Genomic DNA, 20,026 nt, shown 5'->3' with positions numbered 1-20,026 from the left:
ATTAAACTCTACGCTGTTTTAGTTTGGTGAAAGGGATACGGTTGAGTTACCATGCAGTTGGAGTTTCATCTCATATCTCATATTCACTCTCAAAACATTGATTTGAAGGTCTTGCATTCCAGCGGCTTGGTTTTCAAATATCACTGCAGATGGGGCACTCAACTAACCTTGGCTGACATCTTCACATTGTCTCTTCTCTGTCTGAACACATAAAAGCCCCGAAGTCCTCAGATTCATACTTGACTGCCTAGAATTCTTGACATTGTACAATTTAGCTTCTCCTTTTGAAAACCCGACTTCACAGTCATTAAAGCGGTTCGCCCGCCACCGTCCTTCATAAAAATGCCAGCACAACAGAGAACATGATGAATCCATAAGAACACGCTGTGAAACATGTTGAAGAATGTGCAAGGTGACAAATACAGAAAGTACAAAGTGACACTTTTTTTTTTTAAAAGACTTCAATTCAAAGAAAGGTGAAGGTGGATCAAAATATTTACTGGCTGCCAGAGTTATAACTCCGTCAAATCTGAAAACACATTATGACAACAATACAAGAATATTATGAGATGCAGTGTGACTTAAACTTCCTGTGGTTATCATCATTATCCTCAATGTCAGTGGAGATTAAGCGTCTGTGAATGTGCTTAGAGATCATAGGAAAATTATCAAGGTTTTATGTCGTCTTCACTATCAAAATGATCCACGTAGAGCTATCGGTTGTTGCACTCACTATTATACAGCAGTTGATTTTTCCTCCCTTTTGTTTTGTGATATTAGAAATTTTAAAGGGATAGTTCAACATTTTGGCAAATTGGCCCACTGCCATAATCCCTATAGTCATAGCAGTAGGTTTGTTACCTTTAATTGCCAGTGCAAGCTGTTTTTAGAACAGCGGAGCAGAGACGCGAGCTGCTCAGAGCTACGCTACGGAGGCTCATGGGATTTCTTGGTTTCCCTCATCAAACTCATCCAATACACAATTCAATAACTCAACTCAAAATGTTCTTGTGGACAAGTTGTGACCTGCACATTCACCACGCTCTGCTCCACCGTTCTAAAAACAGCTTGCACCGACAATTAAAGGTAACGAACCGACTCCTAAAACTATAGGGATTATGAGAATGGGCCAATTTGCCAAAATGTTGAACTACCCCTTTAATAGAAAATATTATTATACAAAATTAATTCATTTGCATTTATTTCTCAAGACATTCTGAATTATGTACTTAAAATTCAGGGTTGCCAATGATTTTTACTTAATGGACTCCTCCGAGGGTTAGGGTTTAAGACCTGAAGTTTTTTTTTCTTTTAACACAGGAATCATGAACTTTTTATGAATAATAAAAAAAGACTTAAAATTGGATGTCTAATTTATCCAGCTTTGAGGTGACAGAGTTTGTCAGGGGTCTGTTAAGCATAATTTCCATTGCTGGAAAATGGTAAATATTCCACTCGCATACAATAATGAAGCCGCCTCAGTTTTTCTTGTGGGAGAGTTGAACCCATCAGACAGGGTGAAAAGAGAGAGAGAGAGAGAGAGAGAGAGAGAGAGAGAGAGAGAACATCTTCATCTGTTTCCATATGCAGTTATTATATCCAGTCTTATTTTAGTACCTCTAATATCCTAGTTGTTGTTTCTGTGGCTGTTGATGTGCTTCATGATGTGGAAAATCTACTTTCATTGTGCGGTACCTCTGCCACGTCCCCTAGGAATCCCTCATATGATACGATGCTGTGATTTCCCTTCTGTTTTTTCTTTTTTTTTCCACAAGAGCGTGGTGCTTGATGGTTGATGTTAATGGAGGAGATGAAACCCACTCTTTCCAGTCATCAGGAACCTAATGATTTGTAGCTATTCCTGTCCTCAACCTGGTCTGTCAAGTTCCAGATATTGATCTCTCTGTCATGCATTATCAATCAAAGAGATAAGCGCTTAGATTCGGGGCTAGGTGGATGAAAGACAAGTTATCAGACTTGTGCATCTAACTCTGCAGGATTTGTCAGGGGTGAGGTTTGCAATGATGTTTCAATTCAATACTTGTCTTTACTTTTGGAGGTTCAGGTATTGTTGACACACTCTATAGCTCTAACCACTTTCATGAATCAATATTATTTCACTCTAGCATCTTGTCAGTCACCTGTTTGGTTTGCCTAAAACTCTGCTCTCCTTTGCTTTTCTGTCTTTTTACAGCTATTGGAAGGCAGCTTCACATCACAAGTCAGCCATGAAGTCGACGGGCTTATCTTCCAGCCATGCGGGGTAAGCGTCCATCTTTGTATGGCCATCAGATTTTTTTCTTTTTCTTTTTTCTTTTTCTCAAAAAACTGTAGCCCCCGTTGCCACGAGTCGATTGTCATGCTCGGCCGTTCCTCCACCGAGCTGCTACATGAGAACCAGACAGCTTGTCACTACCACCCGCTGTTTGTCACTCCATATATCAGCCTTGCCCTCTGTTATTTTAAAGGAAATCAGCCTCCTACATGAATCCACGTAAACACAGACCTCAGTGTTAGATGCTGCACACTAAAGCCTACACATGGCACTGTACGTGTGTGTGTGTGTGTGTGTGTGTGTGTGTGTGTGTGTGTGTTACGACAGAAGCGGCCTTGGTTGCAAGACCAATTTACTTGGTTAGAAGAGCAGAAAATCATTTTTATCTGTGACAGTGCTACTATTCCTCTCCTCTCCTCCTGTGATGGACTCAAGGACTCACATTCCACTTTGTAGAATATGAAATCTGCTATTGCACCAGGACAGGCGGGTATCTGCAGTGGATGTGAGAGCCAAGTCATATTTAAGGTATTTGAGATATGGGATAAAGCTGCTGATTTGAATGCTGCTGAGGGAAAGTAATCACATTATCGTAGAGTGAAGGTTTCTCCGTATAAAACTAAGCTTTCACATGCACTTCCAGTTTCTTCTCCATATGTGAAGCATCTGTATCAAAGTCAGTCTCTAATCTCTGTAGATTACTTTTATCTTGAGGCATCTGTCTCATTTTACTTGTTTACTTGCTTTGTGTCTTCTTAAAATCTCAGGGAAATATGTTCACTCATCTTTCAAATAGATAAACATATTGCAAGTTATTGTTAAAGCCACTAGAAGGTCATGTTTTAATTAAATCACAGATTTTAAGACACTTTTCAGAACCAGAGTTTATAAAGTGCAGTGAAAGGAAAAGGGCAGAAACACACAAGTAGAATATGCAAACAATAAAAAAAACAGTGTTCTATTGAAAATGCATTCAGCAACATCCAATTACAGCTTTGACTTCCAAAGTATAAAACATGCCAAGTTCGACTTTACTGCAGTCTAAATAATCCCGCTCTGTGTCATGGGATGTTATTTAAAGTATTGTTTTTTACATCCAAGCTTCTTTTTTGTATTTACACACCTTCGAGTGGGGAGGTAATATTTTATTAATGCACCAAAAGCAGGAAAATTTGTTGTTTGGCTGGATTGAATCCAGTAAAATGTGCACACCTGCAAATTGACCCTGGTAAGGTTGTGTATCTCTTCAAGCAAAGCCAAACAACTGGGAGAGTAACTGCTATCTCACGGCTCAGGTATATGATATAGTTCAAGCACATTGCTGATCTGGCTGCAGTTCAAATCTGGCATCAGTTCACAGCTGGCATCAGGTGTTTTCACACAGGATTTGACTTTCCTAGTTGCCGTGCTTCCTTAAGCACAACATTAATTTTAATTCACAGATGTTGCTTACAGAGATTTCGTGCCTTGTGTGTTTGTAGTGAAAAGAAAAGTTACTGGTTGTTGCTGTCTTGATGTTTACAAGGATTTCTACAAAAAAAACTTTCAGCTTATTCCCCTGGATGAAATGAGCATCTTACATTCAAAATATGAAGAATTCCCTTTAAACATTATGTTATGTCACTGTTAGATGTGGAATTCATTGAACGTGTATTGATTATGTTCACTGACATCCGTGTTGCAGCAGTAAAAACATACACTAGGTGCCACAGCTTGCAGGATTTGCACGCAAGAGATACTACCATTTCAATTTGTGGTTATCAGTACCGTGATCACAATGAACTCCTGACTGTTGATTCTGAAAAGAACATTTTGCAACAGTGTTGGATTTGGTAGAGATGGTAGGAACATGTTTCTCCCAATGTACAACTGCTACTGAGTTGTTGCCACCTAGCTTTCCATCAGTGTCGAGTGAATGTCTGAAGTACGCAGACTGTTAACAGTTAAGATCTTGTTCTCCACCATGAGAACCACTTTCCTAACCCTGTATTGCTAAAAGGATTGCTAAGATATGAGAGGATGTAGCTGGCAAAGAAGAACCAAAGCTTTTAGATACAGATGCACGATAACTGTTTTTTTTTCACCGATAGCCGATAACATTTTTAATAGTTTATATAGACACCAGAAGTTAAGAAAGGTTAAGATGTAGTGAGTAAAGATGGATTTAACCTTATGGCTCTGCCTCTGACTTAACATTATATAACCAACATCACTACTGTAATCACGACAAAAACAAGAAAAATCTACATTTTTTGTTGTTTCAAATAAACTCAGAAGGCAAATGGACTAAAAATAAACAATGCAATGCTGGAGAACTATGACATACTGTAGTTATCAGACTTATCTGTATTCTGGCCAATAGTTATTGGCTTATCGGGCCGTTAATTATCTGTACCGATAGTTATCCTGCATCCCTACTTCTAGACAATGACAAATAAACATTGGTTGCTCACTCTACTACACTGAAAATATAGTGTGTTAAATGCTTCGTTGCACGTATCAAGTGTCTTCAAAATGGACTAGAAAGAAGTAAAATAAAATCAGAATAAGCATCTGGCGATCGTAGGTATCTATCTCCGTGTTAGCAATGGAGGGTAATTGAAGCTTAATGGTCATAATAACACTCAACACAGTCGTGGATGTTTTCTCCTTGTGCTCATTCGGTGTGCATCGGTGTGTTATTTTGACAACTGACAGAAGCAACTCAGCCACATCGCAGGCGAGGTCAGATAACGGCTCGGTGATGGGTGGTGTGTTAGTGGAGAGACTCCATGTTGTGACAAATGTGTGGCTGATGGTGAGCTCCGTCACAGTGGCCTGTCACTGTGTGTTTGACTATAGGCACATGTTGTCTCACTGTTGATATGACATGCATCTCTGTCAGTAGCAGCAGGTAGTAGTTCAGGTAGAGTGTAACACTTGGTATGAACTGTATCTGTGGCTTCACTATAGCACCACCATAAAAAAAAAAAAAGATTGTCAAGTGTGAAAGCTTACTCTGTAGAGAACAGCACATTGTCTGTCTGCTCCTTTTGGATACAATAAGAGGAGGAATGCTCTCACTGAACGCCACCAGAATATCAAATATCACCATCGTACAGGGTTAGTTCGGCATTGGTGCTTCACAGGAGGCACCATTATATTGGGGCCTATGTGGTTCATCAGTTACTGGCTAAGTTATCCGGAGGGGCACCACCGTCCTCACACGGGAACGGATAACCATGTTTAATGTTCCTGTTTATTTGGAACTCTGATCAATTATTAAAGTCCCCCTAAACCAAAAATAGATTTTTTGGAAATTATTAACATGTCAATGGTAGTGTTTGGGTTCTGCTACAAGACATTTCAGCAACAAAGTCGCTAATGCACGCCATAACTGAGCATTTTAGATTTGAAAATGCAGTTTCAAAGCCAGAGTCTGAAAAAGTTGGATTCAATTTTTCAGCACCCAGTCGGGTTTAATGCGTCAGAATCCCTAGTAACCGTTGATTTTTTTGTTTGTTGTTCACTGTGAATGTGACACTTCACATCTACTTATACAGCTAGATGTTCAATATCACTATCATTGGTTGACGTGCCGTCTTGAATGCGGGAGACCAGGATTCGAATCTCAATACGAGCCTAATGTTTTGACATCGCCCCTCTGTCTCCCCTGCCCCGCTGACGTGAACGGGTACAAGTCTTGACGCATTTGAATACTCATGAATAAACCTGGATGTTTCAATGAGGGAGAAATAGTAGAAGTGTTTTCAGCCTCTTTGAGAGTTTTATTAAACAACTTTTTTTGTGGGAAAGCAATTTTAATCAAAAAATAGTAATAGCTGAGCATTTTACAAATTTTACAAAGCCTCTTTAGGAGGACTTTAACTTAATAACCATAATATAATTACTCCATAAAAAGTTGAAGGTTGAAAGCAGCAGATTAAACACACTTAAAGCTGCTTATAGTCGTAGTAATTGCTAACAACAACACTTGGTGCTCGAGAGGCAGATCCAATATTTTCTCAACTAAGGGCGCTTTCACACCTAATAGTCCGGACCAAGGTCCGGACTTAATTTTTTTTTTTTTGTTACATTGTTTCCATATAGTCCAGCAAAGTTCGCTTTCACACTGCTATTATGACAGCGGACTAAAGGATCTACCGACGTCATGACGGATGAGCGTGCGTCTGACGTTAGCGCATAGAAAGTGCTCTGAAAAAAATAAAATAAAAATATGTGTAAAAAAAAAAGAAAAAATATAGCCTACTGCTGGAAAGCACGCTGTGGTTTGTAATCGCGGTGCAGAAGAGTGAGTTTAGAGCTGATGAAAGGAGAGAAAAAAAGAGGATTGTGCTGCTCTCATTGATCAGAGTGGCAGCGATCAGCGATCAGCTGTTTTGTGTAGTGGAGGACACACACGCTATGCGCACACGCGCGTGATCCTCCTGTCAGATGCGGCTGCATCTCTCCAGGTCACTTGTGTGTGTGAGTGTGAGAGAAATAAAAGCTCTGACTTGCTGGGGCAGACGTTGTTTGGTGTCACCCGCTGATCCGTCTTTTTCAGACTTTTTTCGGCGGAAAAAATATGTATTCGGGTCATTATATAAAAAAATAGGCTATATAAAAATATGCATACCGTTTGGGGATTTATATTAAACACTCCACTGTTTAATTCCGTGTATAAATGTTTACAAGTGTAGCCTACACTGACACACCCATCCCTCTGACCAAATCTGGATATGATCTCCTCCTCTCCCCAAGTGTTGCCGCCGGTTGCCGCGGCTCCTCTTTCCTTTTTTTCTGTTTATTTACTTTTTTCGGCACGAGCGCATCTGACGTTATTTCCTGTATTTGGTCTGATAGTTCGAACCTTCCAAAAAAATGCTTTCACACTACGCAGCAGCGGACCTTGGTCCAGGATAGTCCGGACCGAGACCACCTTCTGAGGCTGGACCAAAGACTCGGTCTTTAGTCCGGACCGTGGTCCGGGGGAGCTTTCACACCTGTTAATTTGATCCGAACTATCTGGAAAGTCCGAAAGTCCGGACCAAACGAGGTAGGTGTGAAAGCCCCCTAAGTGCCTGGAGAAAACAATGAGTAGGTGCTAGATGCTACAGTCTGTGAAATGTTGTAAGTTCACTACAGTACCAGGCAGAGTATAGCACGGCCAGACCATGACCTGCGCGATGGGGGATCTATCATAGTTTTTGAAATTCAAAGCACAAGCTGATGCTCTCTGGGTCCGCCGCCCCGTTGTCATGACTATTCCTCTCCTCCAGTGCAAAATGAGATTTGGCAATTGTGAGGAAATTGTTCTGTCAAAAGTATTGCACTGTCCTTTGAGTCTCTACCAGTTTTTTGTACCCAGTCATTTTAGATGGCACTCGAGACACCTCAGGAAAAGAGGAACGGTCTGTATGTTTTCAGATATGTGGAGAATTACCTGGTTACCGCAGGAGGTATTTGTTGGGTCTGTAGGAGGTCTCAGGGACGGACGGCCGGGGAGGAGATTGCTTGAGTGGCTGTAGATGTTACCTTGAGGCTTTTATATTCCCATGTCTGATTTAAGGGGTCAGACATTTGATGGTGCTGCCCATATATCAAGGAAACAGTCGGGGGCATAAGCAGAACTGTAGTGGCCTTTGGTTTCGTATGTGCATTGTGGGACACAACGACTTAACTTGACCATACAGTTTGCATGCTGAGCCATACTTCATGCCCTGTGGCGAGGTACGGTGAATCTGGACCATTCAAAGCCGTATTTTCAGCAGTCTGACCAGGTTGCAAAGTATCAGAAATGAGACATTTTTTGACTTTTTGATGGGGACATCAACCGAACCAAATCCTTCAAAAGATGCCGGAAACAATTACGGGAAGGTTTACGAACAATAGTCTGCCCTCCCTGAATGACAAAGTTTCAAAGCACTCTCAGCACAGTCAGCATCGCTGTCATTATCACAAAATTAATATAAAGTCTGCTAACTCAATGCTAACATATAATGGCAAACATCATAGACGGGCTAATAGGAATTAGCACTGCTATTGTGGTTATTATAAACCAACAAACAGCTGTTATTTTAACAGAAGCATGGTATAAGTATACTTACAGGCATATATTTCCTCTGCTCTGTGGGAATAATTTCACTTTTTGGTCTTTTTCTTTCTTGTTTTCAATGAGAAAAAATACTTGAGCCTGTATCCTGGATGACTTGAAGCTTAAATGATCGGTGATGAGTGTGAGCTTTCTATTCAAATGCAAAATAGTGGCGAAGGTTATTGCCCATTGTTTTTTACAGTTAGACTAAAACACACTGTGTGATGTTTACTGTCAGGGTCGATGATGAGAGTCAGAATCGGTATTCGGTTCGGATTCGGCCAAAACGTAAACAGTGGATTCGGTATTCGGCAGAACCTCAAACATCAGGATTCGGTACTTCCCTATTAGAAATGCTTCGTCTTCATTTAAGTTGGCACTAAGTGTCACATCAGTGTGCAAAATGAATGAAGGAGTGATTTCACAGTCGGCCCCTGCTTCAAGCAAATAGCATACAGTAGCTGCTGCTCTTGTTTTTGTTTCCCCTCTTGTTGGGCAATATCAGCTCTTCTCTGTGATTTGTGAAGTAATTATCATACAGCCATCAGGTAGCAACAGCTCTCAGGAGAGCTGGCAATGAAATTTGGTGGCGGCAGGTTTGCACAGCTGCACTTTATCTCCAACACAGCACAAGCAGAGATGATCTGCATTTCCAAACAAGCGTGACTACGAGGCTGGTTAATTGAAGTGTCAACGCCTTGATCAATACCTAAACGTGGGCTTAAATGTTGTATTTTTGCAGATGTTTCTGACTCTCTTCTTTGTGTCTTTCTTGTCTTGGTGGTTTTGAGGCAGTGCTTGTTTTGCTGCATGTCTCATCTACATGATGAGTCTAGTATGTTAATTTTTCCTACTTCCACAATTGGATACTGATTTGTAGAACTGCAGGGAAATTATTTTTTATTTATTATTTTTTTTTTGGGGGGGGGGGGGTCTAAATTATCTAAAGAGGGTGTGATCATTGGTTTCTTTTTTTAGTTGCACATTATGCAAGAGATGCCTTTGAGAATATCTTTGGAGGCTTTATTGAATTTCCAGATTATCTAACTAGAAATAGTTTTGGGATTTAGGGCTGCTGCCTTTGATGCAGCCCGTCATCGATTTGGAGTCATATTCTGCCACGTTGCCGCGGTAAATCTGATGATGGAAAATCTGGGCAGGAGAGAGGCTTTTGAAAGCACAGAGGTCCCCTTGATGTTAGGGTGTATATGGCTCTTATTGAGCCATCTGAGGAAATTGCAACATCCACATCCCCAGTCATGGATTAGGGCCGCACCGTCAGCCAGGGCTTGATTTGTTTTGACAGCAGCTTTTCACACTTGCTGTTCAACAATGGTAGAAGAATACAATCAGCCGGGGAAAATGCGCAAATGTCCTGTCAATTTGAAACCCGATTGCACGGACAGGTCACCCCCCCTCCTCAGACGAGTCTACGTTGTTATCAGGTGCTTTTTTCCTCCCTCTTATATAATCCTGGACTTGTAGATAACAATCCATCACAGCACCGCAAGGCTGTGCACAAGATACAGTTAATCTCCAGAAATTACCACTGCAGACACAAATTTCAATGCGTCTCATTTTAGCTGCCTGTCGACAGTGTGATTTGTTATCAAATCATCGTTCATGAAGATGTTTCTTTTCTTTTTTTTTTAGCAGTTTTTATGAACCTGGCAGAAGGAAATCTCTCTGAACTCCTGAAGCTTCGCAGCCGGTCCCTGTCTGCTCTGACAAATGGGCCGGGCTGGAAAAGCAGGCACGTCTAATGTGACTGAAAGATGATGCAAATAGTCAGCCATCTGATACGACATTACCAAAGAAAATGTTATGCAACAGTGTTTGGTTTTTACTTGTCTATTACAGAGTCTACATTAAACAATTATACGTCTTGTTAATGAGGGTTTTATGAATATGCTTTAGAGTCTAGACAAAGAGAAAGAGTCAAGACGGAAATGAAAGAAAAACAAGCAGTTTTTGCGATAAAGCAACAGTTATTACGAGGGCGGGGTGTTCCCGGCTAAAGATTTTCAGTCGTCTAATCGTCAAATAATGTTGTCTTGATTCATGATCTAATTTGTTCATCTTTTTCCGCTCCAGAGAAAAGATTTAAAACACCCAAATAAACCAAATTTGATTCTTCAGATGGCATCTTTTTCCTGATCTCACTCATTAAGGCTTGCCTGCACGACATTCATCGCAGTCTCTCTTTTGGGGACAGTGTAGTGACGAGTGTTTGAGTTTGTCCCATTATTGTGTGGCCATGATATGTGCATCAGCGCCTGTATAGCCGGTTCAGAGGTCGAGTGTCACAGCACCATGGACAGCGCTGTTTGTATATACAAGCTGCACAATTGATAGACGGAGAACACGTCAATGGTATTGAATCAACAAATCCTTGACCATTCAGGGTTACCCCTACTGCGGTTATTACTTAGACTATATCAGATTTATTCACATGCATCTAACCACACTCTCTCTGCTAATGAGAGCAGCAGAGACAGTGGTCTGGGTATCGTCACAACAAGAGCCTCACACTTAAATACTGCAAAAAAAAGATTCATTTAAACAGTAAATAACAAACCGTAACCACCGCAGGCCTGGCAAACACTGGCTGACAGACTTAGCACAAACAACATAACACATAAAATGGGAATAGGAATAATTTTAGTTTTCTGCTTTGTAAATCTACTGTAATTAAAAAGTCATCAGTGCCAATGTGTTACTGCAGCAGATTTACAGTATGGCAACTTTACCAACGAAATAGTCTGCAAGTCTTATCCAGTGTTACAGTGTCTACATGTTGCCACTATAGAAAACAGAGACCATAAACATTTGATTTTACTTTACTTTATTGTCATTGTTATAAATATAACATATTCATATCATGAAAATAGTCAATGTTGCAATGCTTTTTGCTGTATGTTTGCAGCCCCTTCTCATCTACTTTATCTCCAGCGCACACTCAAAGCCACTCACCCGTAATGCTCCACCCAAAGTCAAACAGTGTGTCTGTAAACCATCCACGTTTCCATGCTGTTCCGGACACCGTGAATATAAAAGTAATGGTGGCTTACAGAATTAATTCACTTTTTAAAATGTGTTTAGTTTTTTCAACCTTTAGCCTGAGTCATTGGATTATTGATTGGGAGCTCTTTGTTTGAAATCCCCTTTTATATGCCAGCACATGTAGCTAAGCCATTATTTGTGGAGGATGCTGAGCAGTGGGAGCAAACATGTTGAGTTCTTTAGATAAGGGATGTTGGATAACAAGATAAGAATGAAAAGAAAAACCAAAAGGATTGAGCCACACCCTGTGACAAGGAAACCACTGTTGTCTAATCTGTAAGTATCTGTGGATACTTGAAGTTGAGGTAGTGGACAGACAGAAATCGCTGTGACTTTAAATCGATAGGAGGAGGCGAAAGGCTTCTGATCTTTGCTCTTTTTCAACATCAAACCAAAACTCTTGTTGCAAACTCATCACTTTTATATCGCAAGGTCTGTTCGCAGCAGATGCAGCAGTGGGGACGAATAAAAATCATTTCATCAGCAACACTACATGCATACGCTGAAGTGTGTAGGGGGGGGTCAGCAGCACTGCCTCACACTGAGATTGGTTTCCAGAAGTCATTGATATTGGTTGACCTCTGCACCGACCAACGCGGTGTTAAGATCTTGTCGTGTGAATGGGATTAGGTGTTGCTCCCGAGGTTAATCTCAGTCGGGGTCCCGCTGCCGTGAAGGTCCATTAATATAAGAGCAGCAGAGGTTTGGTTTCCACTGCAGCGGCGCCGCAGTCTCTGGGTGGGTGTGTTATCTCGCCCAACACACGGTGTCCTTGGAATATGCTTTTCTTTGCGTGAGGGAACATTTGAAAGATTTTTTGGATTTCTTACAGAACCGTTGCCGCAGATGGCAGAATTGCTAATCAGAGAGCACTCCAGATGGTGATCTCTGCACAAAGGCTACAAAGACGAGGTTTCTGTTCTCGCTTCGCAATCTCAAGTCATTTCTTTTGACTCCACTCAAAAAGCCAAGTCGGTACAGAAGGTCTTTTTTTTTTATATCGGCTTTGAAATAAAAGCTTTTGAATCATATTGTGAAAGATTACCAGAGGCAGATATGGGAGTTTAGGGCAGGTCATTGGTTACTGTGCATTTTGTGGCGTTCATGAATGAGAATATCCACCAAATATGTGGTCATTCTCTTCTTTTGTTTGCGTGTCAACTCAATATTTCCTTCTTTAATTTGCCCTCTTGTCCCTGTATCCTTCAACCCTGTTTATTCTCAGACTAATCTTTTATGCCACAGCACCATTTACACCCAACCCTTTAGGATATACACACACACACACACACACACACACACAGAGGAAGTGTCAATGTGACTCTCTAAGAAATGGGCCAGTGTGTCTGAGCTGCAACAGAGGGAGCTTTTCTCTGGGGAACAGATTTATTGGACTTGTCCAGCCTTTTGTCTGTAATCCGCAGCACACTCAAACAATAAGTCTGCCTCGGAGCAAAAAGCTGTTATTGAAATGAGATGGTGGAGAGAGAAAAAGAGGGAAAAAACACTGTAATCAAAGGACTTATCTTAAAGCACACCCTCAAGGAGTCTTCTTTTTCCTCAGTGGAATTACACTTCCTACATTCATTAGGCATGTGTTTATTATGGGCAGCTTCTGGTATCAATTGTGAACTGCAACAATATGTGTACAATAACGGACAATCGTCCATTTTACGGTAAAGAGGCTCATAATGGTTTATGAATAATTGAGCTGCAGCATTTGTTGTTCTCCTATCTTTGCCAAATAATCAGTTCAAAACTGAAACTGCTCTTAAAATGAATGTTGGTGTTTAATACAATTTATCTCGTTCTCTGTTTGCACAAAAGTGAAAACATTTCAAAACAATAGCAAGAGGGAGATTTGATACTTATATCTATGTATGTACAGTAAACTTTTAAAATCTCTGCAGTGGTTTGTAGACACAGTGCTGCATATTTTGCAAAGGATATGAAAACAGGAGCAAAGAGCAAACATAATGGTGAATACATATAGTATAGCTAGATAACAGTCATTTACGTAACTTTGTTTTGGATTTTTAAACTCGGAGTCGCCGCCGGCTTGGCTGCAGACTGTCTCGTTAAAAGACGAAGTCTACTATTCTGTGTGGTTTGCTCTTGGGAAAAAAATGCAGTCGGGATCAGTACGTGCAAGCAAATGTTGTATTAAAAGCACAAAAAGGATTGTTTAATCAATAGTAATCCTTTAGGAGTATGTGTTTAAGAATAACCAACAACTGACCTTTTATTCTGGCGGGGTGTATTTACTCTGGTGTACAAAAGAGCCTCATCTATCAGTATTCAGCTTCTGTGTTTTCCACGTTTTCATTTCTTCTCATACTCTGAGGCGCAATGAAAATGACAGGGAACCGTTTCTTCCTGGTGGAAATATGGATTGCGTTAGATCAAACACAACCTGGCTATTTCTGGACTTTAAAAGGGTAACAAATCTTAGACCTGCCGCCGTTCAATAACTTGTCACATTGTCTGTTTGCTGTTCTTTCCCTTGGTTCTCATATGTGCTCCCCACCTCCCACCCACGGTTATTTATTCCTCTGTACTGTCGGCAGAGAGGGGGCTACAGTTTGGACCTCTTCTATCAATCACAACAAACTTATAACTGATTGTCAGCCGCAGCCCCGTTTTTAAATAGCGTCCCTACAGCTGGTTGTGTGATAGCCTGTCAAGTGCTGTAAAGAGTAATGCATTGTTGTTTTGATGAATCGCAACATGTTATTATTCATGAGCTGCTGGTTCCTTGAGGAGCTGTGATGGTACCATTCATGCTTGGACAAACACTGTGGGTGTGTTTTCTGTGTTGTGGATTTCTTGTCTGTTTGAGCTTCTTTGACAGTTCTCTTGAAAGTTAAATATTGTTTTGTGGACTACTTTCAATATTTATCTCAGTCACCAAAAAAGAGGTTTTCTTTAAGCAGGATGGATGGATAAAGATGAAGGATTTCAAAGCTGTAGCTGCAGTGCTGGAGCTGCCTGCACCTGCAAATATACACTAGGTAGAGAAGACGATAGATACCAACAATTAGTCCTGCACGATATCAGCAAAATGTCTGATGTGTGATGGCACTGTTCAATATTGCGATGACGATAAGACTTGCGATAAATAGTCAAATATTCAGGCGTGCTGTGTCCATCTGCTTTAGTAGGAACTCTGCTAACTGAAAGTGACTCAAATCGCTGTAGTACATAGGCCAGGCCTGTGGTGGCGCTGTAACACTGCCACACAAAAAACCGAGAAGACGATGTGGAAATCTTGCATGCTGTAAAGAAACTTCAAACATTATAAGTTGACTAAACACAAGAAATCATGCCAGTACAGAGCGATGCCACGTAAATGCATTTCATTCGTGGTATCTGAGGGACCCATCGGAAGTCCATCGTTATGTTACGTTACGTCTAGCGGTGTAGCTTTGGTTACAGGTATGAGGTTTTTGAATGTGAAGGCATGGCGCATGTAAATAAAACGTACTCATCGTATTTAAGGTAACCATTGCCATTTGTTTACCTACCAATTAATCATCATCAGCGGAGATGGAGTCTGTTACGAGATATTTTACTCCAATAGAAGTAAAAGGGAATGTTGTCTGTATACATTGGTATTTCAGTGCCTATACACCATTTCCACTTGAGAATTGCATGAAAGCAATGAATATATTGCAGTTAGACACTTTGCAGCCTCTGCATACAAATGATTGTTATTATTAACTATAGAGTCATTGGTTGAACAAAGCAGAAGAAAATGTGGAGATGTATAGACTCCACACAGCAGAGACAGCTGACAAATTGACAAAAAGCTACTTTGCTCAGCAACACAGGAGTAAATGATGATGTGTTGATGCAACCTTGTTTAAACTCGATAACAACTTCAACTTTAGATGTAGTGAACCAAAATACTCAGATAGAGATGGACGCAGATAGAGGGAAGAATTGATTCCACTAAATGTCTACAAATGTTGGCTGCAAATGTCCTGCAGCCAGGGAAGTGAAACCCAAAAAAAAAAGAGGAGCAGTGATTCAAAGCAGAGCCCAAAGTCTACCGTGAACACAAACACACTAAAACTGAAATCAAGCCGAAGCTTTGGGGGAACGGTCTGTTAGCGCTGCCGACTTTGACATCTTTGAAAATCTGAGAGGGCAGGTCTTAAACACGCTGTGTGCCCAGGACAGTCGAAAAAATATCTCAGGACTTAAAGGGATCTGTGAAGAGGAGTGGGTGAGTGAGTGAGTGAAGAGTGGCCGTTTGAAGAAAGGCTCATTTTCTCTCTCTGTGTGTTTGCTGCTGGGTTTATATTTACTTCTTCTCACACAAAACACACAAAATATGTAATCTGCTCAAATTTCTCCCTCAAACTGAACATAGCGGAGGATTTAGCAGCTAAAGAGCCAGATGTTTCCTTCAGGAATTAGCACAGACCAACTATTTACATTGTTGCGTGCCATCTACTATTAAACAGCACTGCGTGTGTGTGTATGAAATGTAAATCAGAGCTTTGATTATCTGCCCCAACTCTGCCCTGGAGCTTGATTCAGGCCAGGATCTCCTCCCTTCCTCCTTTTGGTCCCTGGCGTCCGGTCCTGAGGTCAGATAAAAGTTAATCATTCATTTTCTTTACTGAATATTTTATATGAGGCTATAAAACCATGTTATATTATGTTAGACGAAGTCTAAAGTTAATTCTTGTTAGTTAGTTTTTCTGTTTTAGGATCATAATAAAGCTGCTGCTCTGTTCTATTATTCATGCTTCAGTGTTGCTCATCGAGATCTCATCTGAACAGATTTCGGGGGGAAAAAAACAGAAATGGTTGTGTAAAACTTGAACAATAGCAGCCAACTGATTGATAAATGTAAGGTTTAAATCGGGCTCGGGCTCATAAATACAGCTAATGGGATGGGCTCGTTTGATTTTTTGGACTCAATCGAAGCACTACACTACATTCATAAGGGAGGTGGAGTGATCCGTGTAAATTAACGAGTAACAACTCCTGAGGTGTAAAATGTGAAATAACAGCATTAGTGTCAGCTTCCATTGGTCCCATTTTTAGGCCCCCTTAGTGCTTCTCATTTTTATTAGAGCTGACAACCTCTGTCTAGTTATCCCTTCCCTAGAAATAACTATTGCATATAATATTTGCTTTTACATTTTCTCTCTATTTGTTTTTGTTTTTTTTAATTTAACAAGTTACGCAGCTGCACTCTCACTGTGCATCGGCCTCTGTTTCTCCTCCCCTCAGTCTGACAGTGGCAGCCCAGCCTCTGCATTTCTAACCTGAAATAGCAGGCAATTTATATGCAATGGAACATCATTACATGAAAATGAATTTGATAGATGAGAGATGTGTTCCTGAATGCAAGGTCGGGTTTGGAGGTCTGCTTTGCACTTCAATAATGAAGCTCTTGTTTTTGTATGTGCAGTCACTTATTGACAAGACTAACAATAGCAATGAAAGCGAGAGTACAACTGGCAGCACATTTTCATTTTGGAGTGAATTTGAAGGTCGCCTATTTATTTAATCTGCCGTCTGATTGGCTTTTCATCGGGTTGTTGCTATGGTTTTACTGGCTTGGATTCATTTTAAAGCAAATTCTACTTTGGGTTAAAACGTAGCATACACATTTCAGCTCTGAAGCATCGGCTTCTCCGAGGGCTGACTGTTGCATAGACTGCTTTAACTAATTGAGCTGTACATGTGCTGTTGTTTCTGCACAGACTTTCTCCCCCTTCAGAAGCTCTGGCTCACCCAGATCATTAATGAAGTGACTTTATTTCACATAAGAGCTGCATAAGTGGAGTAAGTCTCTTTTTTAGAGGAGTTTATTTTGATGCCTGGCTGCGCGGTATAGCTATAACTAAGTGCATCAAAGACCGTTCCCTTTCACTCTCACCGTTTCAGAAGAAAAGATGTGCTCAGTCGAGGTTCTTTAAAAAAAGAGATCTGCCCTGCTTTCCTGCTCTCAAGCTAACTGCAGTGAATAGCCTTTGTAAAGTGTGCTGGTTTCAAAGGCGAACCAAGGCCGCCTCCCACACCGAGAGCTCCACCGTGGACAAATCCGAAGGCCACGCCGCGGCCACGCACGTGTTCACTCTACACCTAAGACGACAAAGTCCACCAGCCATTACACTTAGAAGCATCAATACTGAAATCCTGCGATAAAGGGTGGCAGTTATGGCTACGCTAAGTGATGAACACAGTGACACTGAATATACTCTCTAATCGATCTTTCATTACTTTTTCGTTCCAATCTTTCATTGTGTAGACGCTTGTTTTCATTCTCATATTGCACCTTTTGCTTCATTGCGAACAAGAGTTACCAGACTCCTTATGTTGCACAACAAGGCTGCAGACGGTGTGTGAAGTGAACTATGGACAACTTACTATAAAATAGTTGTAATGCTGATCAGAGACATGTTTATGTTTATGAAAATGCATGCATTGGGATACTATTTTATATCATAGATATGAGGTTTAACAAGAGGTTTCAAACTTAAATGCAGTGCATGCTGGGAAGTATCAGCAAGAAAGCCAACATTGTTTCCATGTAACTTAATTTGATGACTCAGCTGAATTGATCTGCTGAACTTTTGGTCAACTGAATGATCGTTTCATCAGGCCATAATGGGCGATCAAGTGATAATTACACAATTTAACCCGACAAATTTACCACAATTAAACCAAGTTAACCAGAAAAGAAACGTTTAACATATTCATTGTTGGTGTTTGAAGTGAAATGGAGATGAGGCAGGCGGCCTGGAGGAGGCTTTAATGGCAGGCTCTTTGCTCCACCTGCTAGAGATGTCCTGAACTGATGACAGGGATCAGTATCGATGTGCAATCCAGCGTTGCAGTGCTGCTCTCCTTATTGATTATTCCACGGTGCAGTGTGAGTGAAAGCTAGAATGGAAAAAACAAAACAAAACGGCAGACTGGATCTTCTAACAACTCTGTTATTTCTCCTCTTTGAAGCCAAGATGGGTGAACAAAACACTCAGCTGGTGACAAATCAACCACCGTTACCTGTTAATTAACATTAGCTCCATGACTAAGCTGATCAGGCCAAAGTTAAAGCAGATATCATCGGCACGGCCGTTTCGGCTAATGCTGTGTTCAAGGCAGGCTTTTGAAACCGTAAGTTACAGCTTCAAGTCACAACTACGACTTGGTAGCGTTCCAGGTAACCCGTAGCTCGTGTTTTTACCGTCCTGTTGTCTGTGAAAGTTCCCTATAACGGCCACTCGTAACTTCCGACCCGTGAACTCGTACCAGATCGAACTGGTATGACTTCACAGGAAGGAAAAACACAAAGTACGAGTTTCCTTGAACGCACCATGAGTTAGCAGCCCCCGCCCTTGTCAGGCATCAATTGGTCCTCGTGCTACGTCACCACATTCACGCGCATCCCTTGGCTGCACACACAGCCCTTCATGCCGTTCTCTCCCCTCATTGGATAACACTTGTATCCCACAAGGAAAATTTTCTCCTCGGGTTACAGCAGAGCAGAGTGACGGAGAGACTCGTGTTTAGGCTGAAATACTTCATGTAAGTGATTGCTGACGGAAAATAGGACTATTTAGGACTTATATTAACAAAAACATTCCACTGATATCTGCTTTAAATTTAAATTAAACGCTCTTCAAGCTGGTGTCTGTACTGATGAATGTTTTTAAATTACAAATGAGACTCTAACATTTAAATTCCTACCAATTCAATGTCACGTAAATGGACCAGTATCTGTGCATTTACCTTTACGTTGGCGCACATCTGCCGATATGGTTCAGACATAATCATTTTTTGGAAAGTGACAGTATTTAGGAATCTTTACGATAAACTAATTGTGGCGCATGTAGAGCACATGTGTCTAACCACATGTGGAAAATGGGTTCACATGGGAATTCACATGTGATTCACATAAAATTGGGCCAAAACTATATGATTCCCATGTAACATTTTACCAGTTAAATTGGTGATTTAAAAACAGCAACTTCCTTGTTTTGAGCCGCCAGGATATTCCAGGATGTGGATGAAACTGTCGTGTCATGGTTTGAGATTACATCAGCTGCTGCTGTTATTTCAACCTGTCAGATACAAGTACAGTTTTTTAATTGGGTTCGACAGACACCCAGAACTTTGTCACAGCACTTTTGACATCATCAGACAAAAACAGACCTAACTGACAATAATTAAAAGCGATACCGGGGCCGGACCCTGAAGTTTATTGAAAGCCATTAGGGAAAGTTTTGTGTCAGGCTGCGACTCAGCAGCAGCAGCAGCAGCGACCGTGTGTCTGTGGAGGAGTTTTCTTTTTCTTTTTCTCCTTTAAGTCCTGCCACCGGCCTGCACGTGGGTGGAGCCAGAAAGAAAACTCCTCGTCCGGTCATGAGTTGTGACAGCGCAGGTCCTCCCGAGGAATCCTGTCTTGCATTTTCCACACATTTCCTCGGAGTGTAGACTTCTGTTACCGGGCAACCTGACAGTGACAGAATCTGGTCATCTGTTCCCGCCTCCACCCGTCATGCCTTTACATTTCTCATGTTCCCTCCGTGCGGCGCCGGCTTGTTTCACGTCCTCCTAAATGTCAAGCACACAGGCATAAATAATCC

The 20,026-nt window shown here is 41.1% G+C and overlaps 1 protein-coding gene across 1 annotated transcript in view; it reads left to right on the top strand.

Annotated features, from left to right (window-relative positions):
* Positions 1-20,026, top strand: part of rngtt (RNA guanylyltransferase and 5'-phosphatase) — a 111,531-nt gene that overhangs the window by 65,990 nt on the left and 25,515 nt on the right. The window contains exon 12 of the mRNA XM_085770375.1: positions 2,195-2,263. Coding sequence (XP_085626501.1) covers positions 2,195-2,263 — 69 coding nt within the window. The remainder of the gene's footprint in view (positions 1-2,194; positions 2,264-20,026) is intronic.

This window comes from Trachurus japonicus, chromosome 24 (genome assembly GCF_045865225.1).
Source record: "Trachurus japonicus isolate A0001 chromosome 24, Traja_1.0".
Classification (NCBI taxonomy): domain Eukaryota; kingdom Metazoa; phylum Chordata; class Actinopteri; order Carangiformes; family Carangidae; genus Trachurus; species Trachurus japonicus.
The sequence above is the reverse complement of the archived record's forward strand: the minus strand, read 5'-3'. Positions and strand labels throughout refer to the sequence as shown.